Here is a 20,563-nt window from a genome sequence, read left to right on the forward strand (position 1 = left end):
GGTGGAGGGCAGAGGAGCAGGAGTGTCCTGCAGGAGATGAAAGGCTCCACCCATCAAAGTGAGCAGAGGAGGAAGGAGGGACGTACATGGGCCTGGAGGCGGGCAGAGGAGTTTGGGTTGGGAGGGCCCAGAGCAGAGGACTATGGGTGGAGTGGTGATTTAGGCAGAGAGAAGCCAGGGAGCCTAGAGGGAGATGGCAAAGTCACCTGGTCCACCTGAGGGCTTTTGTTGCCTGCACACTCCAGAATTCAAGTTTCATGCCTGCAGATGGAGGGGCCTGGAAAAGGCTGTTGGAAGGAATTCTGTACAGGCCACCTTTTCAGCTCCTTGAGCTGTGCAGGGGCATGGCACTATGATGCTGGGGTAACCTGGAGGGCTCCCTCTCCAGTCCAACCCCCAGCATTCTAACACACAGTAGAGGTCCTGGAAGAGGGCTGAGCTGGGTCAGGGAACAAGAGCCCCTTTTATTGTTCTCCTCCCACCTCCCCGCCTCCTCTGGAAGGGAAGGAGGCAGCTCTAGCCCCAGGATGAGGAGTCCAAGAGGAGGCTTTAGGGCCTCCTAAAGGTTACCCCTTGACATCACATACTCCAAAGTGAGCCTTGAAGGGCAGGGTTAATGTCACATCCATCTCTGTACACTTGGCCCAGCCCAGAGAAGCCCCATCTGTATTTGCTTAAAAATCAAGCTCTTGGGGCTGGCCCAGTGGCGCAGCAGTTAAGTTCACACATTCCGCTTCGGCAGCCTGCGCTTCGCTGGTTCCGATCCTGGGTGTCGACATGGCACCACTTGGGAAGGAATGCTGTGGTAGGTGTCCCACATATAAAGTAGAGGAAGATGGGCACGGATGTTAGCTCAGGGACAGTCTTCCTCAGCAAAAAGAGGATTGGCAGCAGATGGTAGCTCAGGGATGATCTTCCTCAAAAAAAAAAAAAAAAAAAATCAAGCTCTTTAGGACTGCACTCCAGGCCCTCACAACCGGTCCCTAATCTACACGCCCAGCCTCATCTCCCATGCTGGTCAGACTCTTCTTTCTCCTCACTCTTAGCGTTAGGCATAGACAGTGGCTTTGGCTTAAATTTGGGGTACTATATTTCCTCTAAGCAATTCTAAGTCTAGAAATGCATCCTTTTGAAATAAACGCAGGCACAAAAATAAATGTACGAGGTTGTGGGTTATAGTATAGTTTGTCACAAAATTGGGGAAAACCTAAATATTTATTAATAGGGAAAGGTTAAAGAAATTGAGTTTAACAATATTATGGACTACTATTCAGCTTTTAAAAAGAATGAGCTGGACTTAAGTGAATTGACATGAAAAGATGTTCTTGATACATTAAATGAGGACATCAAGTTGCAAACAATATGGTACTGTGTATGTTTGGATATTCATAGAAAAAGGGTATGGAAGGGTTTATATGTATAAGTTATTATTTCTCTAGAAGTTATTACTTCTAGAGAATGAGTCAATAGGTATGGAGGCATTGTGAGGATCAATTTCAATTTTTATTTTTTATTTTATTTTTTACTATTTTTTAAAAGATTCTATTTTTTTCCTTCCCAAAGCCCCCCGGTATACAGCTGTATATTCTTAGTTGTGGGTCCTTCTAGTTGTGGCATGTGGGACGCCGCCTCAGCATGGCCTGATGAGCAGTGCCATGTCTGCACTCAGGATCCGAACTGGCGAAACCCTGGGCCGCCAGAGCGGAGCACACAAACTTAAACACTCAGCCACGGGGCCAGCCCCCAATTTCACTTTTTAAATTCCTATTTTTCTGTATTATTTGACTTCTCTACGGTATTACTTTTGTAATTAAAAATAAGTAAAACATATATTCTGGGACATTTAGCTATTTTGGGCAATGGTGCCAATACTCTTCAAGTGGGAGAGATTCCCAGAGGGGACGAGCCATTCAGTATAAGGAGAGAAGCTTCTAGAGCCAGGAGATAGTAGCACAGGGCTAGCATGAAGGTTTTTGTGTGTGTGTGTGTGTGTGTGTGTGTGTGTGTGTGTAAGATTAGCTGTGAGCTAACTACTGCCAGCCCTCCTCTTTTTTTTTTTTTTTTTTTTTGCTGAGGAAGCCTGGCCCTGAGCTAACATCCGTGCCCATCTTCCTCTACTTTATATGTGGGACGCCTACCACAGCATGGCATGCCAAGTGGTGCCATGTCTGCACCCGGGATCTGAACCAGGGAACCCCGGGCCGCCGAGAAGGGGAACGTGCGAACTTAACTGCTGTGCCACCGGGCCGGCCCTGCATCAAGGTTTTAAGCAAGGTTTTAAGTTAGCTCTGAGAATGGTCAGAGGGATGGATTTTGAGGAAGGGTGCAGATGTTGGGTTAAGGCAATGCCAACCTCAGCTAAAGGGAGGCCATAAAGCCGGTTTCTTGAGCCTTCCCACCACCCCGTCAGGGCCCTCTCCCTCTTCTTGACCACCACCTTCCCTAGTCCTCCCCTCACCCCCAAACTGGGCCCACTCTCTAGGTTGTGGCATGTGGACTTTTCTCTCTTCTGCTGCATCTCTCACTCCCGTGAGTTACCCTCAGCTGACTCCTCCTGGCAGAGGCTATGATGCTTTGGGGCAGAGGTGAGGAAACTTGGCACCAGACCAGGGCACCCTGGTTGGGTGTATATCATAAGATTGGGCTGGAGAGCTATTGCGTGATGCCAGAGAGTATGAGGGATATTGGGATAAATGGCAAACAATGCCTGATAAATGTTTGGATGTTTAATGCAACCATGAATAGGGCTAGGGTAAGAATTATGCACTATGGCTCCCTATGGCTTACCCAACTTACTAGCATGGCATTCAAAGCCTTCTCAATTGGGCCCCAACCCATTGTTCTATGGGGCTGTCTTTACCCAGCTGGCACAGTGCCAAGGGCCCCCAATACTTTTAGGGGCCCACAAAAATGTTTTCGTTTCTTTTAAATCAGAAGAAATAAAAGGAATACAATCAGCCTGGATTGTATTCATCTTTAAACCAAAGCAGTTGTAAAAGATAATTTTTAATACTTTTTTATGAAGTCAAAAGTGCCTAGGGCCAATGAAAGTCAAAATGGGGCCCTGATCATTCTAGCTTCCACACCCACTGCTCCCTCAGCCTGCTGTTCTCTTGGTTTCCCAGATCCACTTGTACCTTTGTCCCTCTGTGACTTTTCTCATGCTTGATTGTCGCTTGTGTGAGATCTTTGCTTACTGAGCCCTTCCCGAGGACTCATCCTTCCAGATCTAAGGTCAAAGTCACTACCTTTGTGAGGCCTTCCCTGATTCTCCGAAATGGAAGGAATTCTTCTTTCTAACTCACCTGGCACATCTCTGAACATCTCCAGGATTGTCATAATTTGCCTTCATGTCTGTTTCCCCAGCTAGAGAGTGAGTTTCATGGAGGAAGAGCCTCCCCTTAGATCTCCTCGTGTCTACATGTGCTTGACCCACAGTATGTAGGCTAGATTGGGGGCCAGAGGATGTTTGGGGACAAGACAGTGGCTGTGACGGAACTTTTCAGATGGGTGTGGTTCTTCACAGCCTGAATCAACTGATTCTCCAAATGGATCAGCTAAGGGACAATGCAGGGGAGGAGGAACCCAACGCAAACTTCCTTTACCAATGCCATACAACCTTTATTTCCCCTGGGATCTCATGTCCAATTTTCTTCTCTTTCCAGGAGAGAACTTTTCCCTTTCCGCACTCCAGGTCACATCCTGGCTGCTCTCTCTTCCCCCTCTGGCAGGGCTCCCCCAGAATCTTTCCTCTCTGGGGTCCTGAAGGCCCTCAGGGGCCCAGGAGACCTCCTATAGTGTTGAGTTGTGCCAGGACAGGCAGCTGTGATCCCACGGCACCCTCATGTGGTGATGCCCAAGATGACAGCCTGCTACTGAAAGTCGGAAGCCCGCCTGGAAGGAATGTGAGCCCTCCTCCAGGCAGCTAGTGTCTGTGTCAGGCAAAGCAGTCCTGTGCGCTGGGGTCCGACTTGCTTGAAGAGCTGACATGCGTGTCAGGTCTGTTCCACGTGGGGACATCACGAGAGCACAGCAGACAAGGCCAGTCATGCTCGACTCCACACGCTCGCCCCTGCCTCCTCAGACTTCCCAGGACTCTTATTAGCCTTACCCGGGTCTCAGCCTCAAGGCTGCCAATACCTTGCCCAAATTACTTCACTTATCTGACCTCAGTTTCATAATATAAAAATGATAGGGTTGGACTAAAACACGGTTTTCAAATTGAGCTTATGGACCTTAGAAGTTCAGTGGTTGGTAGGCATTGCCCTCCCCCACCCTCAATTTCACCCATAGCTACTTTGCCTTTTAATTACATTACATTTGAGGCATTGAGAAAAACAGTTTCGGGGCTTAAACCTGAGAATCACTGGATCCGTGAGCTTTCTTTCAACACTCACATCCTAGGATTCCCAAATGTGGTCTCCCTCATGGCTATCTGGCCCCATTGTTTAGGCTTTATGGAGACCAGCCAGACAGAAATGATCAGAATAGGGGGTCGAGGGAACGGCAAGGCTGATAGCTAGTTGTCTAGTGTTCTTGTGGTGTGGTGGAAGGAGCCCTGATTCAGCATTCAAGCCTGAGGCTCAATCTTTGCTCCAGCCATGCACCAGCTGCGGGACTACAGACAAGCTCCTTTGCCCCTCTCCGCCTCAGCTTTCGTATCTGTAACACGGGCATGGTGCTTCCTGGCTTTCTCACAGGATTATTGTGCAGACGAAGTGAGGTAAAGGATTCCTGTCAGCGTGCTTTCTGTAGACTGTAACTGGCTCTATGAACTTCCGGGAATAGTGGCAAGCCTCTCTTAGACCTCTGGTCTCTCTGCTAGAATAGACTATTTCACCAGATTCTGCGGGTGCTCTAGATGACCAGGGACCCAGGACGTGGCTACAGAGGTGCTTTTCTTGAATTCAGCATTGCTGCCCTGGGCCCTATCCCAGCTGCCTTCTTGGCTTTGGAAGTCTCTGTTTCTAGGAGAGAAGGAAAGCTCTAGGCCAAGTATAATGTATTCTAATGGTCCCTTCCATCAATATGGAGGAAAGAAAATCGGTCCAGTGTTGTTGCAAGGAGTAGGAAGGTCCTGCCTTGACATCCACTGGGTTTAGAAATCCATCTTTAAGGCCTACAGAGAAGCTCATGATCAGATTCCCAAAAATCCTGTTTCCTGAGTAGCTTGTGGGAACTCCCACGGGGCGTGATCCAGGGCCTAGATGAAGAGCCAGTGCTGGTGCGGGTCACTGGGATTGCAGGAGGCCATGGCTGGCTTTTTGTCCTCAGACGTCAGGCAGGTACCAGATCCTGAGTTCCTGATGAGCTGGTCCTAAAAGATGACACAGCAAAGGGTCACTGTGGGCCTCAGACCTCTAACACTGCTACTAGGGGGCAATAAGATGGGGGCAACACATAAAAGGACAAGGGAGCCCAACAAGGCACAGAGAGGACATTTCCAAATGCCTCTCCTTGGAGGCCAGATACTCTGGTGGGATGTTTCCTGAGTTTCCACCTGTGTCTGGCGCCATTTGCTCACCTCAGCTTTAGCCTGAGTGGCTGGAATAGAGGAAGGCAGGACCATAGGATAATTGAAAAATGCTTTCAGGGCCACCCTCCTCCAGATAACCAGTCTCAAAGACCAGGGCCACTGCTACCCACCCCACTTTCTTTTTTTAAAGATTGGCACCTGAGCTAACATCGTTGCCAATCTGGTTTTTTTTCTTCTTCTTCTTCTCCCCAAAGCTCCCCAGTACATAATTGTATATTCTAGTTGTAGGTCCTTCTGGCTGTACCATGTGGGACACCGCCTCAGCATGGCCTGATGAACAGTGCCATGTCCGCCCCCAGGATCCGAACCTGTGAAACCCTGGGCAGCCAAACTGGAGTGTGCGAACTTAACCACTCAGCCACAGGGCTGGCCCCCTCACTTTCTGCCTTTGATCATATTTAGACTCCCCCTTTCCTGTAGCCCCAAGATTAGGCTCCTCTCTTCCTAAGCTAGGGACTTGGGATTGGGGTAGAGTGGGGTGTGGTGGCTCATTGGGGGTGCTAGGTTGGGCTCAGCACTGTAGAAGTTATATTATATATCCTGAGGCAGTGTGGTGTAATGGAAAGAACCTGTGCTTTCAAGTTAGACTTAACTAGGTCTGACTCCCAGGCCTGCCATTTACTAGTGATGGGTCTTAGGCCAGTCACAAACTTGCTGAGCTTCAGCTGGCTCATCTATAGAAATGGGGACACCACCTACTTGGGAAAAGCCTCTCAAAGATTAACAAACCAATGTACGTGAGTGCATAGCTTTGCACTGGCACACAGAGGGCAGGCAGGAACCATGAGTGACTCTTTACCTTCATCTACTTGGGTTCAACCTAAAAATACTTGAGCCATGACAGAGCTGGCCGTGAACCATAACCCCTGACCCCATCTTTTTTTTTTTTGAGGAAGATTAGCCCCGAGCTAACTGCTGCCAATCCTCCTCTTTTTTCTGAGGAAGACTGGCCCTGAGCTAACATCTGTGCCCATCTTCCTCTACTTTATATGTAGGATGCCTACCACAGCATGGTGTACCAAGCAGTGCTATGTCCGTACCCGGGATCCGAACCGGTGAACCCCAGGCTGTCGAAGAGGAACATGTGCACTTAACCACTGCACCACCTGGCCAGCCCCCGACCCCATCTTTATATTAGCCAGAACCAGCCATCACCAAATATTATTTAAATCCCAAGAACCCTGCTTGTGCCAAGCCCACACTCTCCATACTTTCTACATCCTCCTGACCCGCCCCATGGTATCTCAGGCAGAAGATGCAGAAAATGAGGGGGCAGTTGTATCCTCAGGTTCTTGATTCTGAGCTTTCTGGGCAGCAGGCTCACCTGAGTCAATTCCCATTCCTCGTCCTTGGGGACTTGGCTATTTTTGCCAGTGAAGTGACAGCTCCTAAGGCCCAGAGTGCCAGCACTGGCATGTAGACACAGCTGCTTTGCGATGTTGTGGCGAAGGTCCCTCTGGGTTGTGTACTCAAAGTACTAGAAGTTAAGACAAGAAGAAGTCCTGAAGGGCAGGCAGAGAGTTTGCCCACCACCTTCCAAAGCCAACTGCCCAAAGATGCCAAACAGAGATGGCCTCGTAGGGAGGAAAGCAAGCGAGTGCCAAAACTTTAGCAATTCATGTGCTACCTTCAGATTTTTACTAGATCTGGGCTCTACTGGAAAAATAGTTACTCAATATTTTTTCTTTACTTTTATCTTTCTTTTTTTTTTGAGGAAGACTAGCCCTGAGCTAACATCTGCTGCCAATCCTCCTCTTTTTGCTGAGGAAGACTGGCCCTGAGCTAACATCCATGCCCATCTTCCTCTACTTTATATGTAGGACACCTACCACAGCATGGCTTGCCAAGCGGTGCCATGTCCACACCCGGGATCTGAACCAGCGAACCCTGGGCCACCGAAGTGGAACGTGCGCATTTGACCACCGCACCACCAGGCTGGCCCAGATATTTTTTTCTTTAAATTAATTAAAAAGGTAACTTAGCCTCATCTTAAGCATTACCTGTGAAAACAAGTGTTTGATATGCCAGTTCTTTGATAATAAATTAGTATTAAAATAAAAAATGTTCACCAATGTACCACCTACAATCATTTTGCAGGCCAATGGTACAGGAAATTGCTTTTGAATGACTCTGTCTTCATTTGCACATGCTGAGCTGGGGCATTGTAGGGCCTGGAGTAACTGTGGGAAGTCAGTAGGTGGTCGTTTTGGGGTCATGATTCTGTCATAGGATCAGAGTGGTAGCTTCTGGGCACGGGAGGCATTGAAGATGGAAGTTGAGCGCAGCTGAGGGAAAGTGCTCAACAATTCTCTGCAGTCACCCTAAAACATCACTCAGCGGCTGGCATCCTCCAGCAAGCCTTCTCCAATCAACAGTCTTCCCCTCCCACCCTACCTCAAGCCCCCAGCACTGATGCCCAGTGCTCTCTGGATGTCCTCAAGTCGTACTTCAGACCTTGTCTGTTTCACGCAGTTCCCCTCACACCGGGCACTTTCTGAGGGCAGGGATGGTATCTCCCCGACTCTAGTCCTCAGGAAAGGACTATTTTGGGCCCGTGAAGAGAGGAGCTGCCCTGGAGACAGGCTTCTCTCTCGCCTGTCCTGGTACAGTGGGGCTGTATACCTGGTACAGTGGGGTTGTATACCTGGTTGCCGCCAAGGCCGTGGCAGGTGTACATGATGAGGGGCTTCCCTCCATGGTTGTTCTCACCCACATCCAGGCAGTGATCAATGCCGAGGTTCTTGATCTGCAGAATGGTGAGCAGAGAGGGGAACCAGGATAGCACAGTCAGTTTTTTGGTTTGTGGTGTGGGGCCCAACTGGAATAAATTTGCATGGCTGGACTTTCCCTCTGTGATTTTCTCCCCTCTGCTCATCCTTTCTGCTCATCAACCCTGATGCCTGGAGTTAACAGCAAAGTGAGGTTCAGAGCCTGGAGGCCGAGCAAGGGCAGGATGGGCACCCTCCCCGGTGGCCAGGTCCCTGGGAGAAGCTCTCAGCACTAGAGAATTTCCTTATGAGCAATGGCTCTCAAAGGCATCAGCATCACCAGGGGACTTGCTAGAAATGCAGATTTTCAGGCCTCAACGCAGTCCTACTGAATTAGCAGTCAGTGGGTTTTTTGGGTTTTTTTGAGGAAGATTAGCCCTGAGCTAACATCCGCTGCCAATCCCCCTCTTTTTGCTGAGGAAGGCTGGCCCTGAGCTGACATCCATGCCCATCTTCCTCTACTTTATACATGGGACGCCTGCCACAGCATGGCTTGCCAAGCAGCACAATGTCCACACCCGGGATCTGAAACAGTGAACCCCAGGCCGCTGAAGCAGAATGTGTGCACTTAACAGCTGCGCCACTGGGCCCCCCGCAGTCTGTGTTTTAACATGCCTCCTAGTGATTCTGATGCAGGCAAATGTTTGAGAACCACTGCTTATGGGTTGTTTTTCTCTTACAAGGTTTTTTGCTATCTCTAGAAGCCCGAGTGGCCTCTCGGTCCTCCTTCTAAATAAAGGAGCATGAAGAGTAGGGGTCAATTCTTGTGTGTCATCCATCTGTGGGGTAAGTGGTCCTGCATTTCTCCAGGGGGTTCTGTGATGACAGGTAGGCACGCTGGTACTCAAGACTCACGGCTCCATAGAAGGTGGGCTTCAGGTCAGGGACAAACATCTCTGGGTAGATGTTTTGCAGGAACCAGGAGAAGTTGTGACAGTGTAGTCGTTCCCTCAGCTGCAGTCGCTCCGAAATGTCACCAAAGGATTTCTGTCAACCAAGCCACCCCTAAGGTCAGTTCCATCCAGTCTGACCTTCTTGTCCAGGTTGAAGTAGCCCAGAGTTCCTGGGGCCGCTTCTCCCAGGCTGGGTCTCATGCTCATTCCCGCTCAGGACCTGTTGGGGCTACCAGCTCAGCCTCACTCCAATCCCAGACCCCCTGCCTTTGCTTTGCGACTCCCACCCACCGCCCCCTTACCCCTCATTTCCTGTGACTTCCCAGTCAGTTTTCTCCCAGTCCCCGACTCTGAGCCTCACAGAGCAAAGAACCTCCTGTAAGAGGTTCATCCTCCAAATGTCTTTTGCCTCCCCTCCTAAAAGATGCCAGGGCTCTCCACGCAGGGACAACCAAGGGGCCCCTCCTCATTGCCTAGCCTTCAAAATCTCGCCTCCCTGGGTTCTCACTCACAGGCTCTGAGGGGTAAAGGGAGGCACCAGATGGCAGAGATGGGTGGACCCTCTCCCATCAAGCCCCTGACCAGGGTCTGGGCTTCTGCACGTCTCTTCACCCAAACCTCCCCTGAGCACCACTTCCTCTCACCTCTTGGGCCATCTTTGCTGCCTGCATATTTCTCCGGTAGAAAATCTCCTTGTAGCCATCCATCCAGACCTCAGCCAGGCGCACTTGGTTGCGAGCAATGACACTGATGCCCTTGGGGAAGGTGTGGGGGCTCTTGGTACGGAACACGTGGCCTACCACAGAGCAGGGGATGATCTCCAGCTGGCCTCCACACTGCCACACCTGCCATAAGAAGATACAGGATGGGGCCTTCAGGGGGTGGGTGGGACAATCTCCCCTCAAGCAGCACTGTTCTAATCCCAGTGTACCGGACACCAGGTCCAAGGACCCAGGGCAATGCTGCTCTCTCTCCCTGGAAAAAAGGACACTGACCAGGCTTCTTGCTAGGCCATGACTGCACAATCCCTGGCTCTCTGATCTGGGTTCTCTCTGATTAAAGCAAATGGAAATTTGCAGGGTTCTGAGGGTTGCTAAGGCCCGCTTTAGAGAAATGAGGGTGGCTAATTTTGTGTCCGTATACCTATTCTGAGCTCTGGTCACTTGGCTTTTTGACCTGGAAATGTGATTTTATCAGCTCAGAAGGTGTTACTGGAAACTCAAGCTCCCCCAAATCAAGATAGATTTGTGACCCGATCAGAGCCTCAGTGCATTAATTATAGCAAGGATAGTCAACGGCCAGGTGACCTGTGGCAGTCACCCGAGCCTTTAGCACAACAGCTTCCAGGAGAGGGACTGAACAGAAGTCAGAGCCTCACGGATGAGCCTAGAATCAGAACCCTGGGAGTTCGGGTGACTGAGGTGGTGACCCTTGTCTACGCCAGGGGGCTGGGTGAGGGTAACCCTCCCACCTGTGTCTTCTCTTTTCTAGGTTTTAGATTGGGAGGCATGCTGTTATTGATTTTAGTATGGCAGCCACAGAAATACACACTCATAGTCACAGTAACAGCAGGTGTCAGTGATGTGCTTAGTATGTGCCAGGCACGGTGAGTGGCTTACTTCATGAACGACCTCATTGACTTACTGTCACTTCTCTACTGGCATGGCGATTTGGATAGATTTCATGCAGAGGCAGTCCCTTCTGCCTAACCTAATCCTGATTTGCCTAATTTCTGGAACCCCTCCGCGTTCTGGGGGCCACCGTCTTCTCCCACAGTTATGAGGGGCCTGCTGAGCACAGAGGAAGAAGACTCCCAAGGCTACCAGGGCGTGTGTCCTCTGACCCGGAAAAGGGAGCCTGATTTTTCCAGAAAAAGGACAGTGATGGCTTACTGACCTGTTCCACCTTCACCCTAACCCTTTTCCCACAGACATCATGAAAGATATCCTCACATGTCCAGTCCCTAGCACCCATATTGTCCCTTCCCTCTGAGGAGTTGTGTCCAGTCATTTGTTCCAAGTTGTCTAATCTGATTCCCAAAGCCGGACCGCCATGGACAGGGAGGGCAGCAGAGTGAAGGCAGAGCCATGACAGGAAACAACCACCCTTTTAAGTTCGGCTCCAGATGAGCTATCCCTGAGGCTGCCGCTGCCTCAGAGACAGGACCTCAGGCTGTCCCCTGGGACGCTGTGGTTCCCCCGCGAAGCCCTCCTCACTCTCACCCGGAAGGACATTTCCACGTTCTCCCCTCCCCAGATCTCCATCTGATTATCATAGGTACCGATGTGCTCAAAGTAGGACTTGGAGATGGAGAAGAGGCCACCAGCAAACGTCGGGGATCTGGAGAGACAGACGGAGAAGCATGTGCATCTTCTGGGGGGAAGAGGAGCGGGAGCCTGGCGGGGAGGGCTGTGGACTCACTGCTGATGCCTCCTGACCTCCCTCCCTCCTCCTCTCCTCTTTCCTGGGATGTGCAGCCCCTATCCCATAACTTAGCCATTTAGCACATGTTCACTGAGCTTTTATGATGTCCTCTTCACCTTCTAGGACCAGGTCAAGGGGAGCTGTAATCATCATTACTCTCTTCTAAAAGGCACTCATTCATTCAACTGAGAGTGTACTAAACACAGGCCACCAGGGCCTGAGCTACACGTTAGGCAGGCAGAGCTGAGAAAGACAGATCCCATTCTCTGAGAGTCACTTTAGTAGCAGAGGGCAAAGCTACCACAGTTTGCTTTTCGGCAGCAAAGTTCCTGGAGCATAGTAGATACTCAGTTAACAGAAACTGTGTCAAATTGTTTTTGGAGATAGGATTCAACCAAGAATGAATGAATATTATGAGCTGGATAGACCCCATGCTGTTTCAGGGTCCCTGGCCCTTCAGGGACTACAAAGCCACAGTGTTAGTATGAGCCTAGCCCTGGTGCTAAATACTGCATGAGAAACCAGCTTAGGGGGAAAGTTACCAGCTGCTTTGAACAGAAGACACTGATAAGAGATGCTCCTGGAAATAGAGGAGAAAGTGAGGTGAAATCAACCTCATCTTGGACTGCAGGGAGCATTTGGAGGTTAGAACAAGACTCTGGCTTTCAAATGCAGGGTGGCACAGACCTGTGTTAAGATAAATTGACAAAAACATCTCATTCCTAGAATTTAGATACCAGGTTGCTCATAAGAGGGGCTGGGCTAAGGGTGAGGGTACTCAAATAGATCCGGGGAAGCATATGCAAGGTGGAAGGCGGGGTGGGGCCGGGGGCGAAGGGGGCAGGAATACCTACATAATCATTAGCTGTTGGCGGCTGTGCCTGACCAGCCTGGCTTGCACGGGGCTTTGCTGCCCTCAGTGGGTGGCTCCATGTGGCACAACCAAGCAGAAAAAAAGAGACTGAAACTTCCTCTGTAAGCCCACAAGGAACAAAGTGCTTTACACACAGCAGAGGCTCTGATCTGACCCTGACGTGACTCTGTGGTGGCTCCTGCAGCCGCTTTCTGGAAGGAATTTCAGTTGGGAAACCCTCATGCTCAGGCAGGCTTTCTGTCACTGGTTCTGGCCCCTCTCGCAGGGGTTCTAAGCCAGCCCGAGTAAGGCTTGGAAAGGCTCACAGTCCTGGGACTCCAGATGAGCACTTTGGAGCTAAGTGGCTTCTTCTTGAGGGTCTCCTGGAACTGCGGCTGTCTCTTGGCTTTGCGGTCTCTCCGACCGAAAAGCCACTGACAAACTACTTCTGAGGATAAACCCTACATGGGGAACTTCACTGCAGACCCACAACCAACAGGCAACACCTGTTTTTCCTGGCCTACTTCCTAGGGTCGCCTGGGTCCTTTACAGGTTTCCTCCACTATCTAAAATAGAGGGTTCCTATGAAACTTTTGTAAGCCAAAATGGCAGAAAGCGAAAAAGCAATTACCGTTAATTTGCATGGGAAAAAATTTTGAGCATTCCCAGACCCAAAAAATAACCTAGCGAAAAAAATCGAGATAAAGCACAGATGCTCACAGACACAGTTCAGAATTACGGGAGGTTGATGCTGAGACGCGGTGTAGCTCCCGGGGAAGGAGCCTGCTGGCGCCACCCTTGCTGCTTGGGGTGCGCACTGCGTCTATAACGCTGAACGCTATTCCCGCTTTTCGCTCTTTTTTGTAAAAACAAAAATCCTCTTTGATTTCTTTCAAAAGTCGAATGTAGGTCTTTCATAAAAGCAAAGAGGCATGAAGCGAACTTTTGGATAGCACGGGAGACTTGTACCTCGCCTCTGAGCCTCCTGCAAGCTTTGAGAGTGGAGGATGGGAGGGTGCTGCCCGCAGGCCCCCCGGGGGGATGTAGGCCACCAGGGCACTGGGACCAGGCAGCAAATTCAGTCCTCAAACACTGGAGCTTTGTCTTCCAGTCGTCTGGTCTCTGGACATTGGAGATGGGGACGTCAGTGATGGGCGGGGGCCAGGTGCCCTGCCCCTGACTGTGCCACTGTGTGCCTGCCTCCCATCTTGGGGGAGGGGGTCTTTGCTGCTGTACACACCAAACAAAAGACATCTATGAAACATCAGAGACTAAATAGGGAGTTCCAACTTCTTTTCTCTCTCCTGCCTTCTCTCTCCCCTTCTTTCCCCTTCTATTGCTATTCTCCTCCTCCTAACAGAGGCAAAGCAGCTGGCCGTCAGGATCCCTGGGATTCCTTCCTGTGGCACCCATCTGAGCCCTCCCGACTGAGGCCCTGGGCAGCATTTCTTAGGATTTGGGCCTGTGGAGGGGAGGAACTCCAACCCTCTCCTCTGTTCAAGCCTTTCCTCTTGCCTCTGCTCACTGTATCCCCAACCTCTGCTTCCCTCCATCCCTGATACAGACTCAGTTGATCCTTAAGTTTTCTGGCCAGTATAGGAGAACAGTGGCACCACAGGATACCCTAAAAGTCACTCTCCAACTCAGTTTGGCTGAGACATCTGTTAAAACAAACCTGTGTCTCTAACAACACCAACAGGTAATCTTGGAGAGGGAAGGACAGGGTGGGTGCATCAGGGGAAGCCAAACCCCGTTGGCTTTAAACAATGGATAAGCTTTCAAGTAGCCCCTCTATAGCCCAGAGGTTGGCCAACTACAACCTGTGGGCCAAAGCTGGCCTGGCCGTATTAGGCTCTGAGCTAAGAGTGGTTTCTACATTTTAAAAAAACAAAACAAGGAATAATATGCAACAGACTGTATGTAGCTGGCAAAACCTAAAATATTTACTATCTGGCCCTTTACCAAAAAAGTTCAGGGCAACTGCAACAAACTGCAAACTGAAGAACTCTTATCTATTTTCTTTCTTTCTTTCTTTCTTTTTTTTTTTGCTGAGGAAGATTAGCCCTGAGCTAACATCTGTGCCAATCTTCCTCCACTTAATATGTGGGTTGCCACTACAGCATGACTAACGAATGGTGTAGGTCTGTGCCCGAGACCTGAACCTGTGAACCTGGGCTGCTGAAGTGGAGCACACTGAACTTAACCACTACGCCATGGGGCTGGCCCTCTATTTTCTTTTAATATTTTCTCAGTCTTTTTGAAGCTAGTGACCTGGGAGCACAGACCACCCCCTCTTATTACAATGGCTTTTCAACAACGGCCTCTACCCACCATCTCTCAGTGCCTCTGCAAGCGCCAGTCCCCTCCTCCTCTGTGTAGGGAGGAATAAATGGGATAAAGTATGGAAAGCCCTTAGTCTGGTGCCCAGCACACAGTTAGTGGTGAACGAGAGCAAGCTGTTACGGCGCGAGGCAGTATAGTGCCGTGGTTAGGAGCACGGGCTTTGGGTCTGACTGGCTGGGATGGGCATCCTTGTTCCACTTGCTAGCTGCATAATCCAAGGCCAATTCTTCATCCCTAGGAGCCTCCGTGTCCTCACCTGTGAAACAGGCTAATCGCAGTACCTACCTCATGGGGGATGAGGATTAAATAAATTGTCAAGTGTTTCATAGAGCACCTAATAAATGTTGACCTGAGATGGGCCAGGTCCCTGGAACTGGGTGGGCCTGGGGCCACGGAGGCCAGGTTAGGGGCTAACCAGGCTCTGCTCCTTACTTGATGGGGTAGGTCTCATCCTTGCGCCTCTGCTTCTCATGCGGAGGCAGAGCCTCCCAGCCGAAGCTCAGGCTCCAGTCAAAGTTGCCACGGCTGTGGACTCTGCCCCTTTGGACCGGCTTGGAGAACTCGAAAGTGTTAAGGTCGATGGTGACGATGTCTGGGCTCACCACTGCTGTCTCGTCCTCGGCGATGCGAGCCAGAAGGGGCTCCAACCAGCCATGGAAGCACTCACCTACAGGCCGGGGCCAGGAGACAGCAGTCAGGGTCCAGCACACAGCTGAGCCCGTGGCCCCATGCCAGCGGGGAGATCCAGGAGGACAGGAGAACCCTCCAGCCACTCCCTAGTTACAGGCAGAGAACCACAGGCAAGCTCCTAGCTGCAGAGAGCACAGAGAGATCTCCTGAGACCCTCCTACCTCCCCCACCCGCACCACCAAACGGTGGCGGCAGCCTTGGAGGGGGAGAATGGAGCTCTCGGGGGAGTAACATGGTCAACTCAAATGATCCAAAAGCACAGGGAAGGCCCTGGATGGGTGTCTCCCGCCCATTCTCTGGATCGGGCCTCCCCACCCCATTGCAGATTTCTGAAGGGGGTGACCCTCCGCCAGGGGTATCTGCACCTCCAGCTTCAGCTCCAGTTGTAGGCTAACAGTCCCTTTCATTTGTCCTGCCCTTTGAGATGTTCAATGAACTGCATACATTACTTTATTTGGCACTCTGAGTAATACTTCTGTTGGTGAGTAAGGTTGGTATCCTTATTCTCTCTTTACAAATGAGGAAACTGAGGCTCAGTTAGTGTCAGAGCCAGATCGAAAAACCAGGTCTTCTGACTCTGAGTCTACAGCTTTCCCCAATAGATATTACCACTTTTTTTTTTTTAAAGATTTTATTTTTTCTCCCCAAAGCCCCCCGGTACATAGTTGTATATTCTTCGTTGTGGGTGCTTCTAGTTGTGGCATGTGGGATGCTGCCTCAGCGTGGTTTGATGAGCAGTGTCATGTCCGCGCCCAGGATTCAAACCAATGAAACACTGGGCCGCCTGCAGCGGAGCACGCGAACTTAACCACTCGGCCACGGGGCCAGCCCCAGATATTACCACTTTTAGGGAATGGTCTTTATTCCCGACACCAGTGGGGAGGTGTTTTGGTTTGGGGCAAGTGGGAGGCCTTGCTGGCTCCATGTGGCCCTACAGGAAAGCTCTACGCAAACCAGTTCCCAGTGGTGACAGGAGGCCTCTCCGAGGCACTGGGCTCAGAATGAGGTCCAGATCCGGGGAGGGAGGCCCAGAGGAGCGTCTGGGGCTCCAGAGCACACTCCCAGCAACTGTCAGTCGGGTCACCAACTGCTAGGGCTGTTGTGCCTCCTGATGAGACTTCCTCGGGATTGGGGTGAGAAAGGGGTCAGAGGCTGGAGGAGTCCCAAGCCTCCTTCACTCCTGGGACAGAAGAGCAAGAAGTGATACCACAATCCCAGCCCTCCACTCTGCCAGAGAGCAGGGGACCAGACCCCATGCAGGCCTCCTGGTGCCAGGCCGGCACTCCTGTACTCACAGTGGGCGTCCAGGAAGGTGAGCACCTCTGCCTGTGCCACGCTGGCTCCCAGCAGTCGGGCAGTGATTAACCCCGTCCGCTCCTTCTGCCGCACCACCCTCACCACCTGCAGCTGCTTCACGTACTGCTCCAGTTGCTCCTTTAAGTATTCTGGAAGGGACAGTGTCATTGTTGCCAGCTCTGCGACTTTGTTGCAAACCTAATCCCCTGTGGGCAGTAAGCCGAAGCCGCTCTCCGGCCTCCAGCAGGCTGGATTTGAACCCTCCCCGTGTGCCTACTGCACTAACCAGTTCCAGAGAAGCTGAGGTGGGGAAGCGGGAGGAAGGAGGAAGCCCTGTGTGTGGGCAAGCGTGCCCTGCCCCCGAGGCCCACCCTGCCAGGACACTGGCTCTGCGGCGCCCATTCTGCGCCTGTTGACTCAGGCACCTTCTCTAAGGGCTGACACGGGACCTCAGAGTCGTGTTCCTTTGGTCTCAGATCAAGTATAAACTTCCAACAAAGGCTCTCAGATGCCTCTCCTGGTCTCTGCACCCTCCCAGTCCCCATCTCTCAGAGCCCTGATTCCGGCCTCCTCTCCTCTCCTTTCCACACCCGTGGTTGTGGCAGTCCTTTCTCAGTGTCCGACCCCCTGTCTCCAGGCTCTTCAGAGTAAGTTTGATAGGCAGAGCACACACAAATGTTGACTTCCAGCTTGCTGGATCAGCAGCAAGAAATCTGACTCGAATCCTCTTCATTACCTCCTCTGCATGCGGAATTCTTTAAGATGAAAAGATGCCGGGCAGTTTTTTAATTAAATTTTAAAAACATGTCTCAAGAGCCCGCCCTGGGCCAGGCACAGTGGTGAGCCGGCCGCCCAGGGGGTGGGCGGTTGCCAGGCAGGTGATCAGGGACCTGACAGAGGTAGTAGGGGGCTGCGGGAGCCGCAGGAGGGGCAACTATCCGGAGTTTCTGGGGGGGCGATTTTGGGGGGAGGGTATGCTCTTTGAAGGGAGGGGGTGTCTCTACTGAGACCTCCAGCTCCTGCTGAGTTGGGGCTTACCACACGACCCCGTTATTCAGGCTAAGTCCTCAGAGCATTAAAAATGGCTCTATTCCGCAACCATCCATCTTGAAACATACCCCCAACCTTACCTATGTTTTATTAACTGCTCTTGTGGTTTATCTGCGCCACCGTCCTGTTCCCGACTGGGCAGAAGGGAGTTGCCCGTAGTTTCAGAAGTGAAAGTGGAGGGCAGGGGTGACAGATGGGTGTGTCCTTTCTCTTTCGGGCTGTAGGATGAGCCAGGCGCTCAGGCCTTGTTCCAAGTGCAGTGTTCTACAAACTGTGGGGCCTGAAGTCAATTTTGTGGGAGTGTGATCGACCTCTCTCTCCCTCACACACACACACACACACACTATGCCCAAAACCTGAGCACCTACTGTGTGCCAGTCATTGAACTAGGCATTTTCATGTTGACCTTCTTATTTAATCTCCTCTGTGAAGATTAAAACACTATGAAATAGGGAGTACTGTCCCCAATGTTTGAGTCAAAATTAGCCTCATTTGGCAGCCCTGCACTCGCTCAGCAAGCACGTGCTAACACTGCCTGGGGACCAGACACGACCCTGGGTGGGGAGGGGCCTGGGCTGAGTCCTGCCCCCAAGGAGCTCCTGACTCCGGATCCAACAGCAGCCCCAAGTGCTGGCTGTAACAGGACAGAGGGAGGAAGCCCAACCAGGAGCCTCTCGTCCTCGGTGTGGCTGATGTTTCCCCCGAGAACTCGCTTAGCCGTCCTCACAGGAAGTTCACGGTGGCGGAGATAACCCAGGGACAAACATCACAGGAAGTGGGTTTTGTGGTAAGAGACTGCGAAGCGCTGAGCCGTGAGCCTCAGGGGGGCCTGAGCTCCACAAAGCCCTTCTCCCATAACTTCCTGCCAGTCGAGGGTGGCTAGGCTGGACCTGGGGATTCTGAGCGTGGGCCTCAGGCCCCTCGAGGGGAGTGAGACAACTCCCGTGAGTTATGCCCCTCCTGACAGTCTCCTGTCACACCCCTGGACCCACTGGACACATGCCCCAGAGCTGAGTACAGCAGGGCCAAGTGTGGAGACACAGCCGAGCCCAATCATACTTTCTTACATCCCCCGGTCAGTAGTCTCCTAATTTAGGTTCAACACCCCACCACGCTGACCCAGCTTCATTCCTCTTGACTGGCATCTACGGGGCTCCTATGACCTCCAACACACACACCTTACTCAGTCCCGTGGTTTGCAATGTCATCTATATGCAGAGGGCTGCGGGGTCTTTTTCCTGGCCTTGCCATCTTCCCTAGATGTCTAACGTGCCTGAAACAGAACTCTGGGTTTCCCTCCAACCTGCCCCCATGCTCCCCCATGTCAGTACTCGGCACCAGCACCCTTCCCGCTGCTCTAAGCTCAGTATCACGCTGGGTTCTCCCTTTCCTCACCCTCCACACTCAGTCCATCAGCAAGTACTGCCAGTTCCCTCTCGTCCCCATTGTCACCCCAGCAACAATGCCTCAGCTGGACTCCTGGCCTCTACTCTACACCACTCTTCCCAATCTATTCTCGACAGAGCAGCCACAGTGAGCAGCAGAGTTAGCTCTTAAAACCATAAATCAGATCGTGTCACAACAGCGGTTTGAAATTGCACTTTAAAACAAATCCAAACAGTATGGTGGTTCCCCCAAAATTAAACAGAGAATTACCACATGAGCCAGCAATTCCACTTCTGGGTATGTACCCAAAAGAACTGAAAGCAGAAACTCGAACAAATATTTGTACACCCATGTTGACAGCAGCATCATTCACAATAGCCAAAAATTTGGAAACAACCCAAATGTCCACGGGTGGATGGATGGATAAACAAATGTGGTCTATACAATGAAATTTTCAGCCTTAAAACGGAAGGACATCCTGACACAGGCTACATCATGGATGAACCTGGAAGTCATTATGCTAAGTGAAAGAAGCCAGTCACAAAAGGACAAATACTGCATGATTCGCTTCTGTAGGTACCTAGAGTAGTCAAATTCATAGAGACAGAACATAGAATGGTGGTTGCCAGAGGCTGGGGGAGGAAGGAATAGGGAATTAGTGTTTAATGGGTACAGAGTTTCAGTCTGGGAAGATGAAAGAGTTCTGTAGATGGAAGGTGGTGGTGACGGTTTCACAACAATGTGAACACATTTAATGCCACTGAATGGCACACTTAAAATGGTTATGATGGTAAATTTTGTTAGGTATATTTTACTACACACGCACACAAAAAAAACAAACACTGACCTTTGATTACAAAGGTCTTATGATTCAGCTCTGCTCACCTTTCTACACTCACTCTGTACCAGTGTTGTTTCTGCTTCTCAGCTCACTTCTCTTTAGCCATGCTGGCCTTATTTCTGCTCCATTAATATGCTAAGCCTCAGGGCCTTTGCACTGGCTGTTCCCATTGTGGGGAACACTCAGAGAAGCTTTTCCTGGCTACCCTGACTAAAGGAGCTGCTAATGACTCGCCAGCCCATCACCTGCATTCTTTCTTCCCCTCTTATTTCTTCATAGTACTTATTATTATCTGAAATTATATAGTATTTTCTATCTTTCCCATTAAAAAAATAAGCTCCAAGAAGAAGAGACTTTGTCCAACTGGTTCACTGCTGTACTCCCAGGGCCTGGCACCTACTAGGTAACTAACAAATACTTATTAAGCAAATTAGTGAACTCCTGCCTTTGGTTACTCTTCTTTTGTGTACTGTCTCCCTCTTC

At 50.9% G+C, this 20,563-nt stretch overlaps 1 protein-coding gene and 1 long non-coding RNA gene across 5 annotated transcripts in view; one reads left to right on the top strand and one right to left on the bottom strand.

Moving 5' to 3' along the window:
- Positions 1–7,654, top strand: part of LOC139083587 (uncharacterized) — a 34,696-nt gene extending 27,042 nt beyond the window's left edge. Inside the window, exon 4 of the long non-coding RNA XR_011540444.1 lies at positions 6,532–7,654. This is a non-coding gene — a long non-coding RNA (uncharacterized lncRNA). The remainder of the gene's footprint in view (positions 1–6,531) is intronic.
- GALNT6 (polypeptide N-acetylgalactosaminyltransferase 6) overlaps positions 3,601–20,563 on the bottom strand; it is a 34,501-nt gene continuing 17,538 nt past the window's right edge. For 3 of the 4 annotated variants that reach the window (XM_008512245.2, XM_070621350.1, XM_070621352.1), the window contains 8 exons: positions 16,803–16,952; positions 15,250–15,484; positions 11,420–11,537; positions 9,842–10,042; positions 9,160–9,291; positions 8,181–8,282; positions 6,861–7,013; positions 3,601–5,317 (listed from right to left, as the gene is read on the bottom strand). In XM_008512245.2, the coding sequence (XP_008510467.2) occupies positions 5,204–5,317; positions 6,861–7,013; positions 8,181–8,282; positions 9,160–9,291; positions 9,842–10,042; positions 11,420–11,537; positions 15,250–15,484; positions 16,803–16,952 (1,205 nt within the window). In that variant the 3' untranslated portion in view covers positions 3,601–5,203. Of the gene's footprint in view, positions 5,318–6,860; positions 7,014–8,180; positions 8,283–9,159; positions 9,292–9,841; positions 10,043–11,419; positions 11,538–12,163; positions 12,202–15,249; positions 15,485–16,802; positions 16,953–20,563 lie in introns of all 4 variants that reach the window. The other variant, XM_070621351.1, reaches the window with a different exon arrangement.

Source organism: Equus przewalskii, chromosome 5, assembly GCF_037783145.1.
Source record: "Equus przewalskii isolate Varuska chromosome 5, EquPr2, whole genome shotgun sequence".
NCBI classification, from domain to species: Eukaryota; Metazoa; Chordata; class Mammalia; order Perissodactyla; family Equidae; genus Equus; species Equus przewalskii.